We start from the raw sequence: 14,252 nt of genomic DNA on the forward strand, positions 1-14,252 counted from the left end.
GTTATATCGTTTACAGGTTAGGTGGTCTGTTCAAATTCTTCATGTTTCCAAACTGCGAGTACAACTCGATCTTTGAGTTATACCCACACACTCGCGAGCATTCTTCCAAAATCGAATGGGTGAAATCGTTGGATGAGTTTAAGGGGAAAAATAGCGGTTTGAAAGAGAGTAGGGGAGGATTAGGGTTGTGGATGCCTTATCCAGGGAACCTTGATTCAGTTGTACTACCGCCTGTAGCAAGAACGTCGAAAGCAGGATGAGTTTGACTTCACAAAATGTATTGTCAAATTTTTCAATATTTTTATTGTTATTATTGTAGTTTGTTAGACACTTCATACGAATTTTCTTCTTGCTTGGTTGGGAAGATCAGTAGGGCTCTGTAGAAGGTCTTTGTGCAATATTTTGAAGAGAAAGTTGGATGCAATGTTTGTTTTTCGAGTTCATAGTTGTTGTATGTTCCAAAATTGTAGTTTACTAAAGCATTCTCTTTAAATGACAATGGCAATGTCAATAATCAAGAACCAACAGAATTTGAATCTGTGCCGTCAGATCTGTGTAATTACTTTGTTCTTTCCTGCTGATTAAAGGAGTTTGGTTTATTGATAAGTTTAAGTTTGGAGAGGGAGTGGAAATTAAAAAATGTGGGGAAAACAAAAACTAAATAAATAAAAAGTTGAATAAGAAGACTGCCTAATAAAAAAAGGGAAAATTACACTAACACCCTTGAAATTTTTGTTTAATACAGATTCCTCTCACGTTTGAAAAATTACATTGTCCTCCTTGAGATTTGTAATCTCATTATAAATTGTATGTGGGTTGTTAATGTTATATCTTAAAATTTTCGAAATGATCATTTTGTCTTTTTTTCTTATCATTTCTTCTTTCTATTATCATGATTACATTCTACTATTCTTATTAAGTGACGATATACAAATATAAATTTTATATAAAATTTTCAAACAAAATGATATAGCTTATTGGTGACCTTTCACTTTAAAATAAAACACCCATAAATATGATTTATATTTACAATATCACTATCACAATATTTTTATAATATTTTTTGTATAAATTTTTACATATGAATAGAATTTTTCATTTTTATTTTCACCATTATTTTTCTTTCTTGTCTATTCACCAACATTTATTATAGTATTACCAAATACCGTCATTCACATTTGTTATAGTATTATTAAATTTTTGTATTTTTTTGTATTTGGTGAATTTTTAAAAAAAACCATAAAATATTATATTTCTTAGGTATATCCCTATTAGGTGTGTCTAAAAGATAAAAAAATTATTTAAAATATTAAAAATAAATAATAAAAATAAAAAAACACGAAAATTAAAAAAAATTATTTTTTTGTGTAAGTTAAATCAAAGAAAATGATTGTTATTTCTCTTGAAATGATATGAATAAAATATTAGTATTATTATATATTATATCAATCTGACAGGAGAGTAAGTGTAATTTTTCAAACATAAGGAGAAAAATCTATATTAGATAAAAATTTCAAGAAATATCAGTGTAATTTACTCATAAAAAAAAAGTTGAGTAAGAAGACTGCCTAGTAACACAATAATGTGGTTTTAATCACAATGGAAGCTATTACCCATTATTTACTTGCAGCAATCTAGTTTATGTGCAAATTGAGGGGTGGTTTGGCAACCTAACAAAATAATTTAAAAGTCAAAAAAATCACTACATAAAGTAATTTTTTTTTTTACTCTTTTTTTTTGGGGGTATATTTTTTGATAAAAAAATTAAAAAATTACTAAAACGTCAATGTCCAAACCATTCCCTTGCAAAAAATGAGATGCATTTTCATTTTAATTTTTTCGAGTAACAGCGCTCGGTTGGTTTCAATATAAAATATATTTTTTGAAAAATTCATATTTTCTAACGTGTTTGGTATTATAAAAATAACAATGTTGGTAGTCCGAATTTTCATTTATCGAATAGTTCGAATGTTTCAAAATGAGGTTATTTTGAGTGTAAAACGATATCGTTTTAATACATTCGAATCACACAAATTCGAGTTACCAAACATTTTTCTAACAGAAGTGAACTAACAATGTTTTGTTGATTGTGAAAATTATTTTTCATAGTCAGCAAAAAATAAGTTTATTTGAGCCAAAAAAAAAAAAAACTATTAATGTGAATGTAATCACATAGAATGAACCCAGGTGACCAAAATTCATAATCAGCGATATAAAGGCCTTGTTTGGTAGAGTTATAGGAAAGTGCTTATAACTTATGCCTTAACAGCTTATAGCTTATAACTATGAATATAAGCTGATTTCTGACTTATAAATTAAGCATCTCCTGCCCCACTCAAAGAATAAGCTGATTTCTGACTTACAAAAAGTTATAAGCTGCATTGTTAAGTTAAACCAAACACATCAAAATAGCTTAAATTAAGCTGAAAGCTGAAATAAGCAGTTTTTAAGCTGCACCAAATAGGCACAAAGCTGGATGTAATTAAATTTAGGATTACAAATGAATAGAGGCGTTTGTGAACAAGTTCGAGTTTAGTTTAATAAAGCTCGTTCAAACTTGATTTTTTCAATTTATATTGCGTTTTCGAGCTCGTTAAAATCTTAATAAATAAATCCAAACATATTAAGTCTTGTTTGGGATGTGGGTTGATTTTTTGACTTTTTGGCTATTTAAGCCTGGGGATAAAAGGTATTGTTTGAGATAGATTTTTTGGTTTTTTTGACTTTTGTGAGAAAAAAAATAAATGATTATTGTTTGAATTTGGGCTAAAAATCTTATTTTATCTTTTTGTGACTATTTTAACCAAAAAATCCCATTTTAGCTTATGCCAGACGAAGGCTAAAGCTCGGCTTGTTAACTCTTTGTTTAATATTTATTTAAATAATAAAATAAATATATAATTATTTATTTATGTATAAAAATAGGATAAATATGGTATTAATATATTTAAATAATGTAAATAATAACTAAATTTATTTATACGTACATATTAGCCAACTATAGATAATACATTTATATAATATTGATGGTAGATATTATTATTTTGGTAAGATATTGACTTTTCTTTTAATATTATATATAATTGTATAATTAAAATTTCAATTGTAACTTTAATCTCATATGCAAGTATGAATTAATAATTTCTTTGGCTCGTTAAGATTCATGAACAAGCTCGAGTTCAAGTCAAACATGAACCAACTCAACTCAAGTTTGGTTCGTTGAATTTTCATTGAACTCAAACTCGAATTCATTAGAATTTTAATAAACAAACTCAAAACATACAACAGTTCATCTCGGTTTGACTTGGTTCATTTGCAACTAGCTAGTACACAAAAAAAACATTATATGAAATAGTTTTATGTAAAGAAATATTTTTCACCGAAATAAACAAAAGTTGAATTTGGCAAATGTGCAATTTACCACGAGTAGGTACTTAAATAATCTATTAAATTATATACCAAACTTTTACATGGGTGTGAGACCCGCACACATGTAAGTTTGTGTAGATCCCACATTTATATAAGAGATTTGATAAAAAATTTAATAAATTATTTAGAGTCTATAGCATTTTTCTTTTACCACGTGATGGTTTTATGGTTTTATCCGAAGATTTCATTCTATTGTAATAAATATCAGGCAATTAGTTCAGAGCATTATTTCCACATGGAAACAGAACAAGAGAGCTTGGAAGCATTCTTCTCCCTCCAATAACAATCTCAAAAACAAAAGATACAAATGCCAAATGGAAATATCCCAAAAACACAAGGATTACAAAAATAAGGGCTATTCAATCTCTAGCAGCCCTGCTTGTTCCTGAAACACAATCCTAACAGGCCAATCCATCTCATATCTGGCTAACAAACTCAATCAAAGAGCCAAAAAAAAAAGGAATTACAGAGATTACAACAAACGACGATTCAATGTAGTCGTCGTTGAAAGAATATCGGAGTCCTTAACTAGCCGAAGAATTAGGTTTGTGGGAACTTGATAATCACACAACCTTTATTACTTGGACCTGATGGGAGGGGACATGCAACCCAACAAGGAAAAAGTATGGTGAAAATCTCTAGCAGAACTCATGGCAAAGTAACTGAACACAGAGACTAGGGTTCATGAACTTGCTTTCTCCATCAGTTAGCTGCGTCCCGACTGTAGTACTGATCGAGGGTCTTTGCTGGTATACGGTGGAGAAGCTCACGTGGGAAGATTCGAAGCAGTGTCCATGCTAGGTCAAGTGACTGGAAGATGTTGCGGGTATCATAGGCTCCTTGAGCAACGAATTTCCTCTCGAATTTGTCTAGGAACTCCAGATACAGCTGTTTTATTCATGACAATTGGTTAGTTGTTTTAACAAGAACTATTTATGATAAAACAAAAAAGTAATTAACAAGTGTCAGACCAGATCCTCAGAAGAGAGTGCTTCTTCTCCAACCACGGCTTTCATTGCCTGGACATCCTTCCCGATGGCATAGTTTGCATATAACTGAGAGTAAAAAATTATCAGTATACGATGTAAGGAAAGAGAATCCATTGACAAAAGTTTATTAACTAGATTATATACAACTATAGCTACAAGGAGAAGATTAGAGACACCAAAAAATTGACAGCTTAATGTGCTTTAGGCGGTCAATTTTTCAGTGTTTGTAGAGTTATTGTAGCTACAAACCTGGTTGGACACATCAGAATGATCCCTGCGAGTCATCCCCTCACCAATGGCACTCTGCAATAATAGTAAAAATAAGATTCAAGGCAAGCCCTCAATTATACTATTGCTATTATTTCAATATCAGGAAATCAATCTGTCACATCTTACGGGGGTGTCAATGTAATTTCAAAAAGAACATGTCAGTGAAATTATTAGAAACTAGAACAGGTCTTACTGTAATTTGTCCTTGTAAATAAGGTTTTTCTAACATAACGTTAGTACAAGGTGGGATTATGTCAACAATATAAGTTACTCTCTCTTAGAAAGAGAGAGTCTCGAATTTTTTATTGATCACATACACGGTGGGGTGGAAAACTGGTGAAATCTCGCAAAAAATGCAATTTTGGAAACCTAGTATTTTGTCTTTAAAGAAAAACAATCTCAGAAGTCTCTTTGTCGACCCAATCTTTCTTAAATTGATGAAAAGACCAATACAACTACTACCACTAATACTAATAATAATTAAATAAATATGACAGACAGTATGCTCACCTTCATTAGACGAGACAAGGATGGAAGCACATTGATTGGTGGGTATATCTGTACAGTTCAAAAAAGACAACTTTTAGTTTAAAAGTTTATAAGCTATTCACTGTCGATCTATCATTCCCCAACTTAATATGGTTCATTAATAAGAATCCAAGATGAGCATCCTTGATGGATGTAGAGCGTTCTATAATTTGGAAATGAACCAAGTCAGAATTAATGTTGATTTCTTCTATGTTATTCATAAAACTGTTCAATAATCAACTGAGCTATAGGCAGCAGTAGAGTTGAGAAGTATGCCCCCAAGTCACACCTTGATGAACCAAACATATACATTCAGCCTACTTCAAAACCATCAAAGCTATTGATTGAAAGATACTGAACATATAGTTCTTACTAGAAATTGCAAGCCACAAGCAAACTTTTCCCTACATGCAGTTCCTTATTCCCTAATATATGTATATGGCAGCTGGTGAGACTGAAAAGTTTGCATGCACGCCATTTTACAGCCTAGCACAATTTTGAAGTTAGATTTCCAGGCACCAAGCAAGCAAATTTGATGAGCTTAATAAATCTGCTCTGCAATCTTACTTGTCGATTGTGGAGCTGTCTGTCAATATAGATCTGCCCCTCTGTAATATATCCCGTTAGATCCGGAGTGGGATGTGTGATATCTGACCAACAATAAATCAAGTTCAGAAGTAGTGTAACTACTAAAGCTCAAAAGAGTGATATACTAATACGCCAGGCAGTTGAGAACGTGTGTTACCATCATTGGGCATGGTTAAAATTGGAATTTGTGTGATGGACCCCTTTCGTCCCTCAATTCGTCCAGCACGCTCATAGATTGTTGCCAAATCAGTATACATATACCCAGGATACCCACGCCTTCCTGGCACTTCCTCTCTTGCAGCAGATACCTATAGAAGCCATTAGTTTGTCTCATCCCAATAATCTCAGAAAGTACTTGAGAAATTGTTACAGTGAAACTTGACCAAGATGGTCAAAACAGAAGTTTTGTAATATAAATTTTGAAACACAATTTTTGGAAGCCTTTTATAGTCCAAAAAATTAATGCTGATCAAATAAAAAAATTCTACAAATTTAAGGAATCTTATTAGTGGGCAGAATCACCAAAAGATAGTATAAGAGGTTACAAACGTGATTATTCAATTTATATGTTGGCATATGCTGTTGAGTTGCGTCATGGACAGTGTAAGGTACAATTGTACATGATTACCTCACGAAGGGCATCAGCATAAGAACTCATATCTGTTAATATGACAAGAACATGCTTTCCACATTCATATGCCAAATATTCTGCAGTGGTCAGAGCAATCCGGGGAGTAATAATACGTTCAATTGTAGGGTCATTTGCCTGCACAAAGTGAATACCAGAAACAAATTATATAAATCCCAGAATTTCACCCTAATTTTAATAGTATAAAATTTCTAGTATGACAGTGCAAGAAATTGATTCAAGGAAGCAATTCCCACAAAAAGTTTGAAACCTAATTTTAGAAAATTACCAGATTTAGAAAAAGGGTCACTCTTTCCATTGATCCATTTTCCTCAAAATCACGTTTAAAAAACTGTGCTGTCTCCATGTTGACTCCCATAGCTGCAAACACAATGGCAAAATTGTCCTCTTCCTCATCCTGTAAAATTGTTGTCAGGCCAATGAGAATAATCTCATTATAAATTAAATCATCAAAGGGAATACAAAAAAAACAAAGGACAAATAATTCCAAATGACCACCTACCCAAGTACTGAAGTGAAAATAAACAAAAATATCTCACTAACACTTAATTCAAACCAGTTGGACTCAGGTAATTTTGGCAGTATTTTATCCGGTAAGAAGTTGTAACTTCACTTTGAACCACAGCATAGTGCATACACATTGGAATCCAGTTCTTAATCATTCCAAATAATTAAATTCAGTATCAAACAGTTACAACAAGAAGAAAAAAACACACACACAAAGCCTCCCGTGAAGCTCAACAAACAAGCCAAGCGTACGCCCCTATCACAACCACAACCACCCCCATCATCGACTGCATACCCCCTCTACTTCTCCTATATGTCTCGCTTCTATACATCTGACCTCCCCTTCACCTGAGTTTCTACCTAACTCCATCCTTTTCTGAATAAATTTTCAGCCCTTGGGGCCTTTTACAGAGAACAGGTCTTAAAAGCCCTCCATGTTGCCTTCTAAACTGGAGAGGCCTTTTGGCCATCTAGGAGAGCCCAAACCTGTCACCTTCCTCACTAACCCCGGCCCAATCTACAAGTGAAACAGAAAATGTAAATACTACCATTCGAGCAGCCCAAGCAAGACTGCAACCTGCCAAACTACTTTCCAGGCCCGGTTGGCCCGCATTTGAGCTCATTCATTGGCCCATCAAGCTTCAAACCCAATCCTTCCCCAAGCCTTTTTTTATTTAGTTTATCACAAGGCCTCAACACAATAATCGGCCATTTCCCCAGCAACAGAAAAGCTTCCATTCCTCAACCGGCCCACAATACCCAGTCTACACCATCTAACCCTTTCTTCTTCTACCACCTGTCCCCCATATATTATTATTCCTCCAAAATTCAAACGCCTGGACTTCTTCCCCTTTCAAGATCACTCTGCCACTTTCCCATTCCCAATAAACTATCTTCTACATGATCCACACGCTTTCGGAGCAAGAGCCTCCAGCTCCTCCTTCCACCTTCTTCCCAGACGACGACATCCTCAAACACCAAAACTGTCACAGAACTCCTCCATTTGCCCTAATTCTACACAGAAAGGTATGCCAAAGCCCACCAAACTCATTCCCACCTTAACCGCACCTGAATCTTCTCCTCCAACCTCTTTACGAACAACCTTGGCCCTCCAAACACTTCCATTCACCTAACTTACTAAACCATTGTGCCACCTCCATCCAACCCCCTAGCCCTTCCATCTCAGGTGAATTGACGTATTGACTCCTCCTTACAATCACGACACTCACACATAAATACCGACTCCCCTATTTGAGGGACTTCTAACCTCATCCACCTCGACCAGCCACCCATTTGAAGGAAGAAACCATGACCAGCCATTGATGAAGCCTCCTTCAGCATCAAAGTGACCCATTTTCTTTTCATTCTGCACCCAGCATCAACCCCTTATACTTGATCTCTCGACATCAAAACCATCAAGCCTCCTCCTTCACTGATCAAATCTAGGATTTCATCCTAGCCGCACCGCCACTCTCAAACTCCCATCTCATATCTTCACTTCAATCACTCATTGATAACAATGGCAGCTGTTGGTTAAACAGAAACTATCAGGGCTTTTTGAATGAAGGAGATCTAGGAGGTAAACAAGCCCCAGATCAAAGAAGAACCAACAAGGAGGTAATAGAATACAACAAACCAGAACAAAAAAAGGAGATCAAAGAAGAATGAAGCCCTCGACCATCAGTGATCGAAGCCGTTGGTAGATGAAGAACAAAACCCTAAAATTGAGAGAGATCAAACGCTAACAAAGCCTTGATTGACACCCTAAAACTGAAAGTAATAAAAAACCAAAAGATCGAAGACGAAATAATGAAAATTGAATGAAGTAGAAGAATTCGATCTCCCCCTTCTGTCATACTTGACATTTGCATTGAATTTATGTTAACTGATGTTTCCCACAAAATATTTGTGAAACTACATACGAGTATAACCAGAAAGCAGTCATCCCAACCAATTTTGGCTACATCTCCCACATTCAAGCAAGTGATCCCATATTAACTTAGCAGAACAAAGTCAATTTACTGACAGATTTTTGTCTAATCTATTGTGGAACAGCCATAGAGCATGCATAGAATTGTGATCTTCCAGCTTTCAGTAACTCATCACATCAAGGATGTTCAATACTGAATCATTAATAGATGCTGAACATATTGGTATGCCAACGATACCTCAAGAAGACTTTTAGTTTTTTCCAGCCGCTTTACCAACCCAGCCTGACGACATATTTGGGCAGCTATTTCATTATGGGGAAGACCAGCGGCAGAAAATAGTGGAATTTTCTGTCCTCTTGCAATTGAATTCATGACATCAACAGTTGAAATCCCTGTCTGTATCATCTCTTCAGGATATGTTCTTTCACTAGGGTTGATAGAACTCCCTGAAGAAAACAAGTGACAGATTGCATGATATACAAATAGGTTAAACAAAAATATGTAAAGACCATTTAAAAATCTAAATTCATTGGTTCCATACCACCACTTACCAGAAATATCCAAATAAGCCTCAGGCAAAATAGGAGGCCCATTATCAATGGGTTTACCAGAACCATTAAATATACGTCCAAGCATATCCAATGAAACAGGAGTTTTCAAGACCTGCAAACACGTTGCAACTAACTGATGTTTCTAGAGGAAATATTAGATACGGGGGGAAAAATCGATTAATAGCAACAGGTGAAAATGAGAGCACAGATCGTCCTCATTTTCAAGACCTGCAAACACGTTGCAACTAACTGATGTTTCTAGAGGAAATATTAGATACAGGGGTAAAAATCCATAAATTGCAACAGGTGAAAATGAGAGCACCGCTCGTCCTCATTCATTGAGGATGGGGAAAAAAAAAAAAAAAAAACTTTCACAAAAAAGCCGTACATAAGAAATTGATCCTATACTCCATGCCACAAATTAAAATATATAACCAAAATGCTGCTCACAAAATGTTTATTTATTTCATATTCTGAATAAAATACAAGGGCAAGTTCAACCTAAACTAGAAACTGATTCCTCAACTGATGATACATGGCACAAGAAGACTGCTTGTCTAAGCCTGCAGGTTGTGCCAGTCCTTCCATAGGTGAAGCAATTTACCTCCTAAACGGGGAGATGCAGTGTCTGATGATTTGCTAGCATTAACTTAAAACCGAAGATCAATGACAGCGGACAATTAGAAGGCACCCCAGCTACTAGGCATTAAAAATAAATGAAATTTCTTCAAGCAATATAAGATTTCACGTCTTGCATTCTATACATCACTGATCTCATGAACAATGATTTGTTGTAAATCATTTGCTTTGCCAGAAATATAACATTTATGAAGGAGAATCCATATCTAGATTTCAGAAATCAAATCAACTGTTTGCATTTGGCAGACTAAAAGATTCCCCAACTCAATCAGCCAGGCATGTTCATGAAGGCTAGGATTTAAGAAGTTATCCTTCAAAAATAAATTGGAAGTAAAAATGGTTGCTAATCCCAATTAATTTGTAAAATTATCACAAGTGATTTTACTTTTTAGTTACTACACATAATTGTTCAAGTAGTAAAGTTTTAACAGTAGAAGTGCAATTAAGAAAAATTCTATACCTCCCCTGTAAACTGCACAGTTGTGTACTTGTTATCAATTCCAGATGTTCCTTCAAAAACCTGGTCCAAACACAGCAGCACAATTATTAAATGCAATCACTTCCAAAATTTCTACAATAATGGAACAAACGTCAAGTGTAAGAGGGCATCCAACTGAAAGAAGTTTCCATGAGGACCATCCACCACAGCTCAATGGAAAGGGAAACAGAAAAAGAAAAAAACCATCTTCAGGAGCACAGTTATTGACACCATAATAAGGCACCGTGTAACCCTTCTTTCAAAGACAAACTGTTTCCCATACCTGGTTCCAGTCAAACAGGGTAAGACTTTACCAAGGGGTGGCTATACTCCACCAAAAGCAATATCTGAGACTGCCTCATCGAATTGGCAACTCTATGCCCCTAAAATGTACTTAGAATGGTTTGTTGTTTGAATTTTGGTATGCATCAGGACATGTTTTCTCAAAGCATATATGATAATCAGAACAAAAAAGATTGTAGAGGAAATGTTATGGGAAATATCAACTAGTTAATTATTATTAAATCAGCATCATCATAGAAATGGCTAGCCTGAGCATAGTTTTGGACCAGAGATACATTAAACTTTGGAATTCTATACACCAAAGGGGAGAGTAAGAACAAAGACAGGAGGTGCAAGTACAGGACATTGCTGCACACAATGGCATCTGTCAGAAAATGACTTCACTGGAAGATAATAAAATTTTGCATCAGTAGAAGAAAAGGCATACACAAGTATCAACTTAAGAAAGATGACCACAACGTCATAACCCAACTTTCAAGTCATAAGAATCTGCGAATCCTCTGGAAAATGTTTGATACTGAACAATGTGAAAGTGAAATGGTAATCACCTGAACAACAGCCTTCTCCCCGTCAACTTCTAGGACTTGACCACGTCGTGTTGTTCCATCTCCCAAACGAATATTGACAATCTCTTGGTACTTGGGTCCCTGAAGTGATTAAATAGAAAATGCTTGTTACATTTCATTCTGAATTAAAATATTATTTGACTCAGAGAGCATAAAATTCTACCGATGATAGAGGGAACAATACCCACCTTAACCTTTTCAAGGATGACCAGAGGTCCAGCAACTCCAGAGACAGTCCTATACTCTGCAAAACCATAAAGCAGTACAGGTCCATATCACTGTAATGGAGAACTCCAAGCCAAGAAAGGAGATTGCTTACATGGAAATGAAGGAGGTGGCTCACCTATGAAGCATGGGTACTTCGAAAAACATGTCGTACCCGTGCCGAGTACTTATTGGTGTATGGTACCTCATATGGTACTTCTACATATGTACTGGGTACACGAAGCACGTATCCAAATTTTTTTCTCTTAATTTTTGGCGTACTCAGACGTACTTAGTATACACCCAAGCCATACCATATCTCAATTGAAATAATATTTTCTTCTACCACAAAGATAAAACTCCTTTCACTAGACTTTTTTTTTTTTTTTTTTTATACTTAGCATGATTTTAAAATTAAACTATGATTTGTAAGTTATTTAATATATTAACATTTAATTTTTGATTTATACTTTTACTTTTGACATTTAATGTTAATTATAGGTTGTACCTTAATAAATTAAACCATTTAATTAATTTTTGCATTATCTAAATTAAAAAAAAAAAAAAATTTCAAGTGTACCAAACCGTACCAATACCTTATTTTTTAAAAATTTTACTGTATTGACGTACCCATATCGTATCAGTACTAGTACTCGTATCCGTACCCGTACCCATGCCCGTGCTTCATAGTGGCTCACTGTATGATATATATAGAGAGAGAGAGAGCAATCAAGTACAAGGGATAAGTGACTACTTCTGCCTAGGTTGACACTGTTAGGGGCAAAATTTCCTCTGATATGGAGCCAAAGGCATCTGTATAGAGGGGTGCTGCTACACGGTTTAGGTAGAACTCAACCCTAAAAGCTAGTTCAAGAGGTAAGGGTGACCTCACGCTTATATGCTTAACATTATTTTGGTACTCAGGCGATGTGGGACTTTACTTCACCACACCATATTCTACACTCAATAAACATTTAGGATTCACCGTTCACACATGCAAATGGGAAACATTTTCTATGCATGGGTACATCAAAATATTTTTTCAAAAAAAACACACAAAAAAATATTTCTCATGCAAGTTTGAGCACTAATACAAGAAACAGAAGCAAACATGCTTGAAAAAATATTACGCTGCCATCAAAACTCAAATATATATATATATATATTTGCTTTCTAACTATGTGGACGAAGTATTCAAACAACAATATCACTTCCCAACCACTAGAAAACAACACGGCTAAAAATGTTATATAGAATAGTTAATAGAACTAAAACACAATATTCTAGAAGAAGTAAGCATCTTCATTTAACTCTATCTTCGAGATTCTAAATTATTAAATACTTTCAAAGACATAAAATATTTAAAAAATATGCATTAATTATTTGAAGTTTATTTCTTTACAACTTCGAAGGCAAGTACTAGAGAATGAGACGCCAACATCATCCACTGTTTGCCATCTAGGCTTAAATGCCACTCATTTGACACCCTTAATTTGCAGTAGCTCACGAATCCTGATAAATTCTACCATCTTTTTTCCTTTCTTTCCAGTTGTACGGACACCCCAAGAACTTTTCTTTATCACCAACTAGTACTATATATATATATATATATATATGTGTGTGTGTGTGTATATATATCTCACAGAAAGATTTTATCTTACCAATGTGCCACAGCATAAAGCGAAACAACACTTCATTGCAAACTAAAGAAACCTGTATCCTACCTACCTCAATATCGCCAAATTTACATCCAATCTTGATTCTTCTGTCAACATCCTCACCTACTTTTTCATTGTGGCCAATTACTTTAAAATGTACCAACTAGGCAAAAAAAAATCCAACTCTAAAACCCTTGTCAACTGTTTATCCACAATCCATTAGATACTTAACTTGATTTTCAGCACCAAAATAGAACATTTCAATTTTTCACACACAGCATCATTAATTTAAGATCAAAATCAATATATATATATGTGTGTGTGTGTGTGAAACTTATACATTGAAGACCTTACCCATGCCGATCTCCGGGGCTCCTTCGTCCATGTCGAAATTCGGTGCGCCCATAATCAACCTGAATGCACAACGAAGTTTGAAGCAAAATCATCAACTGAAATGCAAGCTACGGCAAACTAAAAGGAGAGAGACGATCGAATGAGCGAGCAATTGAGGTTTAGCTAGTGGTGGGTTTGTGTATATATGTACGTGGATATGTAATGTAAGCATAGAGTGATCAAATCGAAATAAAAGAACTGGAAATTGGAGAGGAGATCTGGAAAAAAGGAACCAACCTTTTTTTGATCTGAGATGGAATGTGAGAGAGAGAGAGAGAGAGACAGATGGGCAGAAGAAAAACGGAATTCAGATCTAATGGTGGAGATGGAAATATCAAAATATTATTTTATTAAAAATGTTAAAGTTTCCAAAAATTTTATCAAATGTTCACATGGTGTGAGACCCACATATGAGATCCATATTGTGTGGATCCCACACCACATTTAGTAAAATTTTTGATAAAATATTAAGAATTTCTAGCATTATTCTTATTTTATTGACACGTTTTAAATGCTAGGGAAAAATTATTTATAAGTTTTATTTGAAAGAATTATTAAAAGGTGAACTG

The 14,252-nt window shown here is 34.6% G+C and overlaps 2 protein-coding genes across 6 annotated transcripts in view; one reads left to right on the forward strand and one right to left on the reverse strand.

Annotated features, from left to right (window-relative positions):
• The window catches only part of LOC114311679 (putative hexosyltransferase MUCI70), a 6,568-nt gene extending 6,030 nt beyond the window's left edge, over positions 1-538 (forward strand). For all 5 annotated transcript variants that reach the window (XM_082868230.1, XM_082868229.1, XM_082868231.1 and 2 more), the window contains one exon: positions 1-538. This exon is cut by the window's left edge and continues 114 nt beyond it. In XM_082868230.1, the coding sequence (XP_082724356.1) occupies positions 1-260 (260 nt within the window). In that variant the 3' untranslated portion in view covers positions 261-538.
• A 3,147-nt stretch (positions 539-3,685) lies between these two features.
• On the reverse strand, positions 3,686-14,019 carry LOC114311682 (V-type proton ATPase subunit B 2). The gene is made up of 15 exons (XM_028257845.2): positions 13,921-14,019; positions 13,645-13,703; positions 11,617-11,672; positions 11,411-11,509; positions 10,542-10,601; positions 9,443-9,554; positions 9,129-9,337; positions 6,722-6,850; positions 6,433-6,570; positions 5,962-6,112; positions 5,784-5,866; positions 5,199-5,246; positions 4,668-4,721; positions 4,401-4,484; positions 3,686-4,317 (listed from the first exon to the last, which is right to left on the reverse strand). The coding sequence occupies exons 2-15, from the start codon at positions 13,694-13,696 to the stop codon at positions 4,132-4,134; spliced, it is 1,461 nt and encodes a 486-aa protein (XP_028113646.1). The 5' UTR covers positions 13,697-13,703; positions 13,921-14,019; the 3' UTR covers positions 3,686-4,131.
• Positions 14,020-14,252: the final 233 nt, after the last annotated feature.

The sequence above is a fragment of the Camellia sinensis genome, chromosome 5 (assembly GCF_055761805.1).
Source record: "Camellia sinensis isolate YWXY chromosome 5, ASM5576180v1, whole genome shotgun sequence".
NCBI classification, from domain to species: Eukaryota; Viridiplantae; Streptophyta; class Magnoliopsida; order Ericales; family Theaceae; genus Camellia; species Camellia sinensis.